This window comes from Tachypleus tridentatus, chromosome 4, assembly GCF_004210375.1.
Source record: "Tachypleus tridentatus isolate NWPU-2018 chromosome 4, ASM421037v1, whole genome shotgun sequence".
Classification (NCBI taxonomy): domain Eukaryota; kingdom Metazoa; phylum Arthropoda; class Merostomata; order Xiphosura; family Limulidae; genus Tachypleus; species Tachypleus tridentatus.
Genome location: NC_134828.1, coordinates 3,609,290 through 3,624,183, shown reverse-complemented (window position 1 = coordinate 3,624,183; position 14,894 = coordinate 3,609,290). Strand labels below are relative to the sequence as shown.

The 14,894-nt window shown below is 35.1% G+C and overlaps 1 protein-coding gene across 1 annotated transcript in view; it reads right to left on the bottom strand.

Annotated features, from left to right (window-relative positions):
- LOC143249999 (uncharacterized) overlaps positions 1-8,336 on the bottom strand; it is a 70,279-nt gene extending 61,943 nt beyond the window's left edge. The window contains exons 1-2 of the mRNA XM_076500634.1: positions 8,209-8,336; positions 1,632-1,801 (exon numbers count right to left, since the gene is read on the bottom strand). Of these exons, the coding sequence (XP_076356749.1) occupies positions 1,632-1,799 (168 nt within the window). The 5' untranslated portion in view covers positions 1,800-1,801; positions 8,209-8,336. The remainder of the gene's footprint in view (positions 1-1,631; positions 1,802-8,208) is intronic.
- Positions 8,337-14,894: the final 6,558 nt, after the last annotated feature.

Genomic DNA, 14,894 nt, shown 5'->3' with positions numbered 1-14,894 from the left:
GCTTGTAGCAAATGGATCCACATGGGGAGAATCCACTAATTGCACAGCTCCCTGAAAACATGTGGATCTAAAGACAACTCCACTGGATATATATTCAGTTGGGTCAGGAAATATGATCTGCAACAATATGAAAAGCCCCTGGGACATAACACGTTATGAGACAAATGTGTTACATGCGAACCTAATAAAAGAAATCTACTGTCTGAAAACATAAACCTCTCAACCATGCACTCCCTTGGTAATTGATATGTAACACCACTGTAGAATTGTCAGAATGAACCAGATAATGTTGAGCAAGAAGAAGAAAGTAATTCTATGGCTGGCATACAGCTAGAAGTTTGAGGGCACTAATATACAAAGCACTTTTGTCCACAGACAAATGGCCAAAGCTTCCTAGTGGTTGATCTGTGCATCCGAGTTATGCAGGGATGCATCAGTACAAAGACATAAATCTATATGCAAAGGGGAGGCACGTCCACTGATGTATGTATCTTGTCCAACCACCAAAACAGATCTTCTTGCAGGGTAATGGGAGTAGAAAAAGAAGGTGCAAGGTTTCAATTACTGTGAAGGGACCACTAAAGGAATCTCATATTAGTGTGGCCAAGAGGGACCAGTAATGTCATTAAAAACCTCATCTCCAAATGCAATAGAGCCTCGCAAGCAATAAGTGATAAAAAACAAGATGGTATGGTGAACTAACAATTCCAATAAAATGAAGTTTTACAAGATATGATATGAGGGTCCAAATGGATGAGATATGTCTGAGTAACAGCTTTAATTAACCAGCTCACTCAAGCAGTCACTGAAATGAGCTGCTGAGTACAGCTGGCCAACTTCTGTTTGAAATGAGCCAGAAGAATTCAGTCATCGATGTACTAGTGAAAACTTAATCCCAAAACATGAAGATGTCAAGCAAATGTTCATACTACTGATGAAAAGCATAAGGAGCTGAAGTACACCCAAATGATAGGACTCAAAATCGATAAACCACCTGAGATGGACAAACCAAAGATAAGAATGAGACTGAACATATTCCACTAGAAATATGGAGATATGTTTAGTGATATCCATTTTGGTCATCCATAAATTCAGAGAAAACGCCCACCTTAGAATGAGAAAAGACTCCATGGCAAACTGGGGCAGATAAATGAACTGGTTGAGGTGAGATAAATCTATATAATCAGGCTCCAGTCCCTGGTTTTCTTGGGAACAACAAAAAGTGAGGAATAAAACCTGTTGAAGGACAGAGAAGAGGTTTTATAGTCTGCTAAGACAGAAGTTCCTGAGCCACTTCTGACAGATGCTAACTGGTTACAGGATACAAAGGAAAAGGGAAGGAAACAGAGAATGGAGATACAGGAGGTGGGAAAAGAAAGGAAAAAACAAATGTTTGTAATAAAACCCAAAGAAACCATCTATCCTCAAAAAACGAATTCCGACAAGGAAGAAAATTGGTAAGTAAAGCTCTCACTGGACCAGAAAGAACAGACTGTATAATAAAAATATCTTAAAATAATTTTATTCAGTCTTCAAAGATGTTTATGGTGATTCAACTGTAACAAATTCATGTTTTTTCTTCTTCCATTAGAAAATCAAAACTGGTTAAATGTCTATGGCAATTTACTAACTTTTCCTTTTAATAGCTGTTGTTGATGACAACTGTTTTCTCCCAGGTGTCTCTCTAAATGGTGCTGACATGCTGTGTTTAATAAACCTAGTGATTGGTTTGAAGATGTTGTCGTAGTAAAAATACTTCCATTTGATGGATAATCCTGCAGCTGCTCCATATTTTTCATTTCTGCAAACCAAACCAGAATTTGTTACAATTATAAACATCAAGACAAGTTATTCAACAAAACATATTTATAATGTGAATGACCACACCTAGATTATTCACTTCTTCATTCCTTTGGTAAGTTTCCAGATCTAAAGACTATTAAAGATATAATCAACAAACCTTCATAATAATGTTAAGAACTTACATGTTTTAAATTCTTAGTATAAAGCTAACCCCTACAATTTGTAATTATCACCAGTTTTTACAGTGACAGGATAGCCTTTTGTTTTTATGTGAAATGAAAAACAAATAAAAAGAAAATTTTGTAACATTTCAGGCTTTTAATACGAGTATTCATATTTGTATTTAATAATAGTATTCATATTTGTATTTAATACGAGTATTCATATTTGTATTTAATAATAGTATTCATATTTGTATTTAATACGAGTATTCATATTTGTATTTAATAATCGTATTCATATTTGTATTTAATACGAGTATTCATATTTGTATTTAATAATAGTATTCATATTTGTATTTAATACGAGTATTGATATTTGTATTTAATAATCGTATTCATATTTGTATTTAATACGAGTATTGATATTTGTATTTAATACGAGTATTCATATTTGTATTTAATAATCGTATTCATATTTGTATTTAATACGAGTATTGATATTTGTATTTAATAATTTATTGTAACTATCACCACATTATTTTTATTCTTAATGCACAAGTGTTTGGCTCAATTAATTGAGCTTTCTATACTTTAGAGATATTTACTAAACAAATAATGTGATAATAGTCCAAATAAGTTATTTAATACAAAAAAAACCCAATAAATTATCACTCAATTGTTGGAAAATCAAATATATCATAATTTCATTAACTCCATTTATTATAATTGTGAGACCTATTCAAATTACATACTCTGTAAAAGTGTTTCTGATCACAGAAACACATGAAAATTATTTTACTCACACATTAATCTTCATAATACACAGATTTAAAACAACTTCCATAGAGTAAAGTGTTTCATTCCCTGTCCAATAAAACACAAGGTAAGAGAGTAATTATCTATTCACATGTAACTACATCAACCAACTACCAGCCTGCAAATTATGTGTATCAAAATAATAATAACAGAAGTGGCCACACACAGAAATACAACCTTGGTAAATAAATAAAGCAGATGTACAACACCAAATGGATATACAATGTAAATAATGTCCACATCTTAATTAAAACAGACTATTATTATATCATGTTAACATTTTTCTAAGCATATTACTAAAAGAAATAAGATGGTTCTGTCCTTTACATATATAGAAGAGCTACTGAGAGTTTTTAAACTTTCCTGTAATGAACAAAACAGGAAAAATTACAACCCTACCTAATGAACCTTCAAACAACTGTTAATGTTATCAGTAAGGTAGGATTTAAATCAAAACAAACTAGGCTTTATAAACTAATAAAACATGAAAAAATTTTAGTTTGTTTTAAACTGAAGCTGTGAGATATGTTCTGTGTTCTTTAACCCTAGAACACCACTGTGGGGTCACTGTGGCACTCTACAACTTGATAATTTAACATTGGTATTCCAGTTTATTTTGTAAACACAATTATTTAACAAACAAATGTACTAATCAGTGATGACGAGAAACCCACTTGTTGAGAAATTTATATGCAAAACGGCTCGTTTGGGCTGAAAACACTTTACATAGAAGAAGCGAACAAGCGTTTCGACCTTCTATGTCAAGTCAGTTCATCTGACGATGAAACGAGCCGTTTTGCATATAAACAAATGTACTGCATCAGACTTGTACTTTACTAGCTTCCAGTAAAGAGTGCATGCTTTTCTATTGGGTAATTACTGTTTTTAAAATGACATACAATAATGAATCTTCATTTAAGAGTCAGTGGGAATTCAAAATCAGGAGAAAAGTCTGTAACTAAGTCATAACATTTTAACCTTCCAGACAATGGTGATATGTTTATGGATATGATTTGAAATGTTCTTGTATAAATACTCCTTATGTACTTTATTGAAAGATAACAGTTTAGTTTACATGAAACTGAAATAAAAAATAAAGAGGGCCTTTCTGAATCACCTGAAAACCCTAAGAAGTGATATCGACATTTTACCATTATTACTATCTGTCTTCCACAGCCAAGTAAAATAAGTTTTGTATTAATAATTAAGAACCCTACTAAATACTAACATGGTAAACTTTTAACATAGTTTTGTTACAAAGCATGAGATGAGTAAACAAACCAGATTTTGTTCTATACAAATATTACTCTCTCAAATTATCAACCAGTGTAGGAAAATGAAACTTTTCCACAGAATTCAGTGCCAGAATACTTCAGTGTTAAATAGATTTATCCTAAATCTGGATGTTGTTAGTAAAATCATGAGTCTTGATTAATCAGGAGTCGTATCAAAGATTAAACTCCTAGAAAAAATAATTCAAAGTTAAGAAAAGCAGACCATGACTCAGTGAACTAATATTCTTACAAAAATAATGAAATTAAATCAATATCTTCATGGGATCAATAATTCTTAATTATTAAAATTTATTATTAAAAAAATCAAATTCCATAATATAACTATTAGATATATCCTACTTGTCATTCCTAAATATTGGTATTATTTGTGATTTTATCACCTCAAGGAACATGAAAAAGTTTGACTAATCTGTAGCAGCATTACTTATACCATGGTGATGTAAAAATAATTCATAATGTACAGTAAGCTAGAATAAATACAGGTACCTTTACTCATAACATATAAACCTAAGAAAACAAATAATGGCTAAAAGTTTTATTCTTATCTATAAAAAGGATTCTTCACTTTATGAAGTGTAGCCTTCTTTTTTGTTTCTTTTTGGTGCATGTAACAAACAAATAGCATTTTTAGAAACTGTTCTAACTTCAACCATTTGTTTTTGTTATTTGGGAAATTCTATGTATTTTGAACTAATACAAAGCAGAACAGTCAAAAGTCAACTGTAACTCAGTGTCCAACATTTATTTTTGAGGTATATGCTGTTTTATCAAGAGGCTTCACTTAAAGTGTGAAATATTAATTTAATATATCGCTAAAAATCTGTAGGTTACTGTTAACAACTTAATTTAGTTTTCTTGTGGCACTGTAGTTAAGAACAAACAGATTTGATCTGTTGAAGTAAAACCAATCACAACAAACAGATTTGATCTGTTGAAGTAAAACCAATCACAACAAACAGATTTGATCTGTTAAAGTAAAACCAATCACAACAAACAGATTTGATCTGTTAAAGTAAAACCAATCACAACAAACAGATTTGATCTGTTAAAGTAAAACCAATCACAACAAACAGATTTAATTTGTTGAAGTAAAACCAATCACAACAAACAGATTTGATCTGTTAAAGTAAAACCAATCACAACAAACAGATTTGATCTGTTGAAGTAAAACCAATCACAAAAAACAGATTTGATATATTAAAGTAAAACCAATCACAACAAACAGATTTGATCTGTTAAAGTAAAACCAATCACAACAAACAGATTTGATCTGTTAAAGTAAAACCAATCACAACAAACAGATTTGATTTGTTAAAGTAAAACCAATCACAACAAACAGATTTGATCTGTTGAAGTAAAACCAATCACAACAAACAGATTTGATCTGTTAAAGTAAAACCAATCACAACAAACAGATTTAATTTGTTGAAGTAAAACCAATCACAACAAACAGATTTGATCTGTTAAAGTAAAACCAATCACAACAAACAGATTTGATCTGTTGAAGTAAAACCAATCACAACAAACAGATTTGATATATTAAAGTAAAACCAATCACAACAAACATATTTGATCTGTTAAAGTAAAACCAATCACAACAAACAGATTTGATCTGTTGAAGTAAAACCAATCACAACAAACAAATTTGATCTGTTGAAGTAAAACCAATCACAACAAACAGATTTGATATGTTGAAGTAAAACCAATCACAACAAACAGATTTGATATGTTGAAGTAAAACCAATCACAACAAACAGTTTTTATCTGTTAGAGTGAGGAAAACTCGAAAAAACTTCTTTAATTTTATACCAGAATTTTTTAGATATTTATTTAATAAAACAGTAATTTCTTAACAGCAAAAGCTACAAGTAGCAATCAAGATAATTTTATTTCAATAATTCCACCTCTGCCTTTTCATTCCATTATGTTATAATATTGCAGGACATTTTTAAATATTTATGTAATGAATCCTTTAGCTGAGTTTAAATTATTCATGCACTGGTAACAGGTAATAGCTTCTGGTTAGATTCCATGAAGGCCTGACTTGCAGACAGTTATCACCAAAATGGCAGTGAGTATACAGAATGGGGAGATTATGAGTGGCCTTTGTTTTATTATCTTAAAATATGTGTCATGGTCTTAGCTGCTACACTATACTTACACAAGCTGTTAAAAAATTATATAACTTTCTACTGTAGTTCCATCTCTTGCATCTTCCTTGTTTACTTTCTGGTCCAAATCTGTTTTTGATGTAGCTATTAGCTTCACCTGATCCATCAAAAGTTATGAGTTGTATACCAAAGTTTCCTCTTGCTCAGGAAAGGAAAATAATTTTCAACTACACTCTCATAAAATTAATAATAATTGTGCATTTTAAATAACAATGAGTCACAGTATGAGTAGTACACACACATATACACACTCAATAATAATTGTGAAAGTTATGTAAAAATGACTCACGATATAAGAAGTACACACTGATGTTTGAAGTATTATAAACATAGTTTTGTTGCTGTGTAACACAAATGGATGAGCATTATTAAATGGCAACTGACCTTAATATATATTAAATTACACTTCATCATAAATTTGTGCCATGTTTTGCTGATTTGGACCAATTTTTTTTATCTGGATACCAGTCAACAAAGTACAATTATTTTAAAAGCAACTTTTTAATGTCATAAATCTTTGAGACAATTTCAATTTAACAGTCTTCCTCAAGTACATTTACCACTGCCAATCTCACTATAATGGTCACAGAAGCTATATATGAATCTATGCATGCATCCAAAAATAATAATTGCAATGTGACTCCACCTGTTGGACGTTATTACAAACACAAATCCATAAAAATATTTCATACTGTGGGTAATCGAGATTCAGACAATTACAAAATAACTGTGGTAGGCGTAACAACCATTTCTTTATGACAGAACTGTAAATAAAGGAGTCTTGCCACAACAATAACACAACTTTTTCTAAAACTGTATATGAGAGTTTGGTTATATCTTTATTGATGTTATTTTTAACATGAGCACATTTCTTCTGGTATTTTTTAATTTTTGTTTATTTTGTGTTTTAACAAGGAGTGCAATGGTGTGGAATACTTCTCACAGGTATAATTGCTTAGCCACTTAATGTAGTATTTTATATGTGATGTGATACATAAATGGCTTGATTTATGGTCTGTAGTCCAACATATCTACAAACACAAGATAAAATCTGAGCAATCAGGCTATTTTAGCATTGTCTTTTCTATTTAATTTTTGATTATTTAAAAGTTGTTTTATGATGCGTGTCATAATCAAAAGTAAGAAAAGATACTGGAAAAGTAACAACTTGTGAATGTGACTGATTACCCATTTCAAAATTTGGTGTCATTCCCAGATCACATTTGAGATTTCCACTTTTAATACTCATGACACTGAAACATATCATGTAAACAGCTATATTTCGTACTTATTTGGACTCTACAAATGAAAGACAACTATGAATTACTTTTACAGACCATTTAGGGTTATTCTACTTCCTTGAATATATCATTTCTCCTTGCCTATCAATTAACCTATTTTGATATTTCTCGTTACTGTTTATCAGAGAAAGAATAAAATAGCATACCAATGGATCTATTATTATTTTAACAGCAGAAAATGAAGTAACAACCAACAAACCTCCTAGGTACTATTGCTAGTTGTTTTTAAACATGTGGTCCAAAGTTTCAAAAATCCATTTTTAAAATTGTCATGTTTCTGGTTCTGAAATGATATATTTTCATGATTTTAATTGTTTTTAGTTCCTTTTTTTCTGGCATTAAGTGATAGGTTTCATTTTGAATTAATTTGAACAAGCTTTTTTGTTGTTGTTATATAGCGATATAAATCATACAATATGTCCTACAGTTAATGATTGTATGTAAAGTTGAAAGCAAACTTCATTAGTATTACTCTTAGTAGCCATATTGTTAAATATTAAAATGGCTTATACTGTCATAACTTAACAGTTAGATTTCTCACTTTTTTATACTGTATCTATTTCTACAGTTATTAACTCTCAAGTAATATTTTCAAACTTCGAGAGAAAAACTATTTACAATAGTAAGTAATTATATTTAATGTAAAACTGTCAACCTATACCTGTGAAATAACCTCCATGCTATTTTGCATCCGCTTGACGATTCTGTAACACAGATGATCTTCCGTAATTCTAACGAATACATTTTAGTATAATACCTAATCTTAGGCCTATGTTCGAACAACACTTTTACACTGTAGAGTATAGTGTGTTGCCATGACTACTTGTCACGTGATATCAATATTGTTCATTGCCAAAGGGGGAAAAAAAAAAACTATACATATATACGTGTGTGTGTTAGTATCGATAAATTATGATCCGAAATGGACAGTTCATTTTTTGTCCAATCAAGTAGTTTGATTGAATTTGATACTTACCAAATTCTTACCAAAATGAATTACTTCATTATGCTCATAAATCTATGTTTGCCAACATATTGTGATATTAGCATATTCAAATATTTCTGATTTTACGAACCGCATGAAAAGGTCGATTGTTTAGTATTTATTGGCGCAAAGCAACTAGGCTTCTGCGCCGAACAACCGATAAAAAAGTAAAATCATTTAAATATGAAAAAAGGAATCATGTTAAAACAAAACATTGTCCAATTTTCAAATTAAAATATTAAATATAGTTATAAAGGCCAATGGCCCTTAAACATTTAAAAATACAACTGAGGTGGAAAGTGTCACCATCGCTTACGTCAAGGGTGAAGCCATGGTAAAAATATGTTTAAAATGGTACCGTCGCACTCGATCGTAACGACAACATGATCCAGTAAAATATGGGTTATTGTGATCTGAGCGTCACACAGGCAACACAATGGTGCATCAGTACCAGATAAAAGAAAGTGATGAGTTAAAACCTACGATCAATGTGAAGCCTAGCCAGAACAACTTCCTTCTTCCGATTTTTACAGAGCAAGACGGCCAAAGAACAATAGAAGACTTGATCTAGAAAAGCTTGTTATCATGTTGCTCACTCCAAATCGACTGGCAGCTGGCGCGGAGTCGAGCCTCGAATACAGTACCGTAGTCCATGTATAGGACAGGCAAGGCGGTGATAGTAACCGAGCAGACAGCCTTAGCTTCGATGTCAGCGAGCTCATACCTGCGATTACAGACGTGGCCTGGTATCCAGAAAAACTGGATAGAAGTAGATGATAGCGAGAATGGGCCAGTCTGTTATGAATATCGACGGGAACAGGGTGATAACTAACGTGAAGCGATTTCAAGGCTATTAGAGACCTAAGCGATTCGGTATAAAGAGTACAGTTCGTGTACTGCATAGCTTCTATGCGATACAGGGCAAGAGAAATGACATACAATTCGGCAGCGAACCCAGAAACTGTAGAGGGATTCTATGTGCAACATCCGAATTACAACAAATCATGGCAGAGCTCACAGAGTCACTGATTTCAAACCATCCACATAAATGAAAATGAAAGGATGGTTCGAAGATATTCGGCAAATAGAAGGCAATACTTCTAATCGAGAGTATCTGTCTTCTTCAGATGACTCAAAGAATGGTCACGTTTGGGGATGGTGATTAGCCATAGTGGGATAGGCTGATCAACAGATATAGCTATGTTATCCAAAAACAGACCCAGCTTATCTAACTGTGACTGGATACAAAAACCAAGCGGAACAATGGCAGACCGTCTATTCTGAAAAAGCATGGCCAACTAAGGAAGGAAAATACAACCCCAGGTGGGATGCTATGGTAAGGATTGAAGTTTTAAAGCATACAATAAAGACAGATCCAAACAGTGAAGGAATATAGGAGGTTCATGAGACTCATACAAACTCTAGAATGAAGAAGTGCAGAAGGCCCATATGCAGAGCCAAAGTTCATGATGGTGAACAAGGTCTAACATTTTCAAGGCTGAAGTCCTGGCAGAGCTATGAACCAGAGACACATAGTTCAGTTTTTATCAAATAAGGGCACGACAAATTTTTACTATAGAACATCATTCGGCTTCCCAAAAGGTAGAAGAGAGGATACAGAGGATCCTTCTACACTTGACACGTAGCTGCTTAATGTGTGAAATAAAGGTCAGGTTATTATGGTCAAACATAAGCCCCAAAAAATTTGTCTCAGGGACCACGGAAAGCATAACTTCTCCGAGACGGACCTCGGGATCTGGGTGAATACCCCTTTGGCAACAAAAATGTACGTAAACGATTTTGGAGATGCCGTTTAATAAATTTCATGCTCGATATAGAAACAGTTTGAAACTGTCGAGGAAGTTGTCCACTGATGATATTAATCTTTATAATAAAAGTGTAACAGTTCAAGACACAGCCCTGAGGGACTCCAATTTCCTGTGGGAAAGCACAGGAAGTGTCAAACCCACATTGACTTGGAATTGCCAGCTCATTAAAAATATTTAATAAAAATGAGTAAATGGCCATGCAACCCATAAGAGTGGAGGTCTCAGAAGATGTCATACCTCCACGTTGTATTATAAGCTTTCTCAAGGTAAAAATAGAAAAATGAGAAGTTGGCACTTGAGAAAAGCTTTCCTAGTTGACGTTTCAAGTCGAATCAGATGGTCCATGGTGGAGCGCTGTCGTCAAAACCCACACTGAGTGGTTGAGAGGAGGTTGTTTGGTTCAAGAGACCAAACAAGACGAGCATTAACCATCCTCTCTAAGGTCTTACAGAGACAACTCGTCAAAGCAACTGAGCAGTAGTTTGAAGGAATCTTGGGATCCTTCTCAGACTTAGGAAAAGGGAGGACAATAGCATGACACCAAGCACCAGGAAAAAATTCTCTTGCCAGATACAGATAAAAACAATCAGAATAATAGCAAGAGAGGCAGGAGAGTGATGGCACAGTATCTCGTAATGAATATGATTGGGTCTGACTGGTGTACTGCAAGACTGAAGAAAAGGAAGCTTGAGTTTCACCAGTGTAAAGGGGCGATTATTTTCATAGAGATAATTAGCCCAAAAGGAAAGAGGTGATAGCTCTGCCCGTGTCTTGATGGCTAAGAAGGTGGAGGATGAAGCAGAAGGGCTAGATGCACGAGAAAACCTTTCGCCGGGAGTATTGGCGATACTCTGGGTACCAGCAGCTTCTTAGCCATCAGAGAGTAAGATCGAAAGGTGGCAATAGTATATTGTCCACTAACTTTCGAATGTTGTCACATGTGACTTTAGAACTGGCGTTAGAAGAGATACTAAAGATGTATTTAATCCAACATTCCTTCTGGCTTTGATATCTGACTTGCCGAAAATGTGAACGGGCTCGTTGAAATGCAATGCAGTTTAAAAGTGTGCAATATCTACGAAAAGTGTCTTAAGCCCGTTTTTGAGTTTTCTTTGCTATGTGGCAGGTAGGATTCCATCAAGGACGAGGATACTGTGGGAGACGTGTCGAGGTTTTAGGAATACATTGAGCAGATGCCTTGATAATACAGTCAGTCACTGCTGCCACGCAGTCATCTATCGATGGTTCATAAATGATGGTAGGATCAAGTACTGAGAGAGGAGTGAAAGAGGGCCAGTTGCCCTGGTCCAACATTCATCGAGGCACGGGGGTCGGGTAGCATCGACCACGACCAGTCTCTCTTAAAATGATAGGAAAATTGTCACTGTCCCGTGAGTTACTGTAAACCTTCCAAGAAAAGTAAGAGAAAAGTGAAGGGAAGCAGATAGAAATATTAATAGCAGTAAAAGACTGACTAAGTGCATGAAAATAAGTATAAGAACCACTACTGAAAAGAAAAAGATTGTGATCCAAGAATATATGCTCTATAGAATGATCCCTCCTAACAATATCAGCACCATCCCAGAAGGGATTATGCCCATTAAAATTCTCCAGGATTTAAAAAGAAGATGGTAACTGCTCAATGAGGGCTTCAAGGTCTGACTGATAATAGGTTTCTTCAGGAGTTAGATAGAGAGAACAAATAGTGATAGTTACACCCTTGGAGGCATGGATGGCTGCAGCCTCCAAGGGTGTATCAAGTGGCAAAGACAAGGTGGACACATGCTGAACACCCACCAGTGCCACCCCACCATGCACTCGTCCATCACACAACCTGTTATTTCTGTACAAATAAAACTGCCGATGGGTGACTGTATCGTCAGGCTTAAGAAACGTTTCCAGTAAGGAGAGACGCATGGGATGGTAAAAATCAATCAAATCCTTAATGTCATCCATATTTGAACAAAATCCCCGACAGTTCCACTGGATCAGAGTGGCCATGTTTAGTTACATGGCGGAGAGTGTGGCAGAGAGCCTTTCTCTTTCTGACCACGTTTTTTTATTGGACAAAGGTCTACAACCTCCACAGATCCTGCCCTGGGTCGAGTAGGCAGGCCTCTGTCTGTAGACAAAGATTCCAGCGACCGAGGGCGTTAACGAATGGTCGTTTTACTTCTCAGGGCTGCAGAAGAGGATGAACCCGAGGAAACACCCGAAAACGAAGCCAGAGGAAGTGGAACTGGGCAGTTACTAGATGGAGTGGCAGGGACAGAGATGAAAGTAGACATGCATTTGTCAACTCTTTTAATCATGGAGGGCAAAAGGTTCTTTAGAAGTTTTGCATACTACTCCGCTGGAGACACAGAAATATATCTGTTTGCACTCTCACTGTGGCAGTGCAATGGAGTGCAGCAGCATATGACCAAGATGGTATTGAGGATAGTAATGTCTGAGCCTCTGGATAGGAGATATTATTTGTAGTCTTCAAGCGTTGCACCTCTTTCTCCTCCACCCATTTAGGGCAAGAAATAGAGTAAGAGGGGTGTGGACTACTACAGTTAACAAAGCGTAATTCTAGTTTTCACTCGTAAGTGTTATGGTCTTTGCCACCACAACGAGCAGATGTTAAAGAACCACGACATGATGTTTTTGAGTAACTGAACCATTGGCACTGGAAACATCTGAGAAGGTTGGGAGTGTATCTCCATACTTTACAGTTTAGATAACCTGCTTTGACTGTGGCAGGAGGATGTAATGATGTAAACGTCAACATCAGAACATTAGCAGGCACCATAATTCCGTTTTTGCAAGTGGAGATTCGGCGCACTGCATAAACGTCTTGGTTGGAGAAACCAGCGAGGATCTCTTGACTCAGGAACGTTCTTTAAATCCCTCTCAACCATAACTCCTTTGGAAGAATTAAAGTTGCATGGTTAGTAACCTCAATGGGTACCTCCCCAATGGCCTTTGATTTTAAGATAAGTTTTGTATGTTGTGGTGAAGATGTCTTCAGAGTGCAACTTCTTTACTGACTTAGGAGAGACAGCAAACCCCTCTAATCCCTTTTGAATAGAAAAAGGGAATATCTGTCCTAAGAAATTTTTGGACAAGGAATGAATAATTAGAAATTGAGGTACAGAATCTGACTGCAATGTTGACTGCACAGCAGAATCGTTTTGTGATAATTTCTTTTCCAATTTTTTTCATAAATGGGGGTATCCATAATAAAGACGCTATATTTCAGTGCCCACTGACCCCACCTACTATGGAGACCTATGAGGGGACGCACTACAATGTCAAACAAGAACATTACAGCAAAGCCAGGGTTTTGTGAGCACTATACTCGAACACCAGTATCAAACTCAATGTCCACAATACCCGCTGAGAACGTCCAACACTGGTACTCGGTTGACCCTAGCCCAAGTGAACCAGTCAACTGACCTTGAAGGGACCAGCCCAAGGTAGCTTGTCTACATGAATTCAAGGCCAAAGTGGTGTGTTAGGGTTGGACCCTTCAACCACCAGGATCATCTCCTGCCCTTCACGGTTTGCCAAACACGGCAATCACATGGGTGGATGTCAGCAGAGATACTCTACAGAACCTTCTCTGCGAAGCCCCTCACTACGTACAGGAATCCACCTCAAGGAGAAACAGAAGGTAATTTTCATTCTCAAATGTGACGATTACCAAAGACCTAACTCATACACACCCACAGTTTACACAAAGCCCACGAAAAGTACTATATATAAATCACTTCAGTGAATAACTTGACAAACGAATTCCTCTGTTCAACTTATTAAAAGCGATATAAATTTCTTCGCTCTTGTTAACAAATACATGTGCTTGAAGAAACTTTTCAAGACCGATATGCAGCCACACTGTATGTTAGTTACCTCTCTTTTAACCATAGAAGTTTCAAAAGTTTAATATATTCAAGTATATGTAGTGTTCTTACAGAAAATTGGTAAAGATTGTTTTGTGGGTTTCTTTTTAGAGCAAAGCCACAATAGGCTAAATTCAGCGTCCACTCCGTGGAATCAGCGCCGGATTTTAACGTTGTATGTCCGTGAAATTACCTCAGTCCCACGGACTACTGGTCAAAAAAGTAATTGCGTTCCTTTATGTTTACTGTTCTGTACCGTTCCCAGAAAGTAACACTTTTGTCTTTCAGTGGAAAAGTTCCTGCAGAGTTGCATGTGTGAAATTGTGCAGCAAAAGTTTCTTCTTACAAGTGATGTCTTGCCGCTATAACTTCCCTTATGTTCCAATAAAACTAATTAATAGTCATATATGCAGCGCAAGCCAACTGAGAAAATACAGCGTGTTTTATTCTCTTAGTTTAGAAGAGGACTTGCTTTAACTTAGAGAATTTTCAACGACATGTGGTACTACAATTATATTCCACATTTGTATTAGTCCTATTTCATTCTTAAACACTACGTTCACGTATGTGATAAAAATTATTAGACATTTTTTTTTATTTCCTAAAGGATTAAATGGAGATGTAGTGTTTAAAATGTAATAGGCCTAAC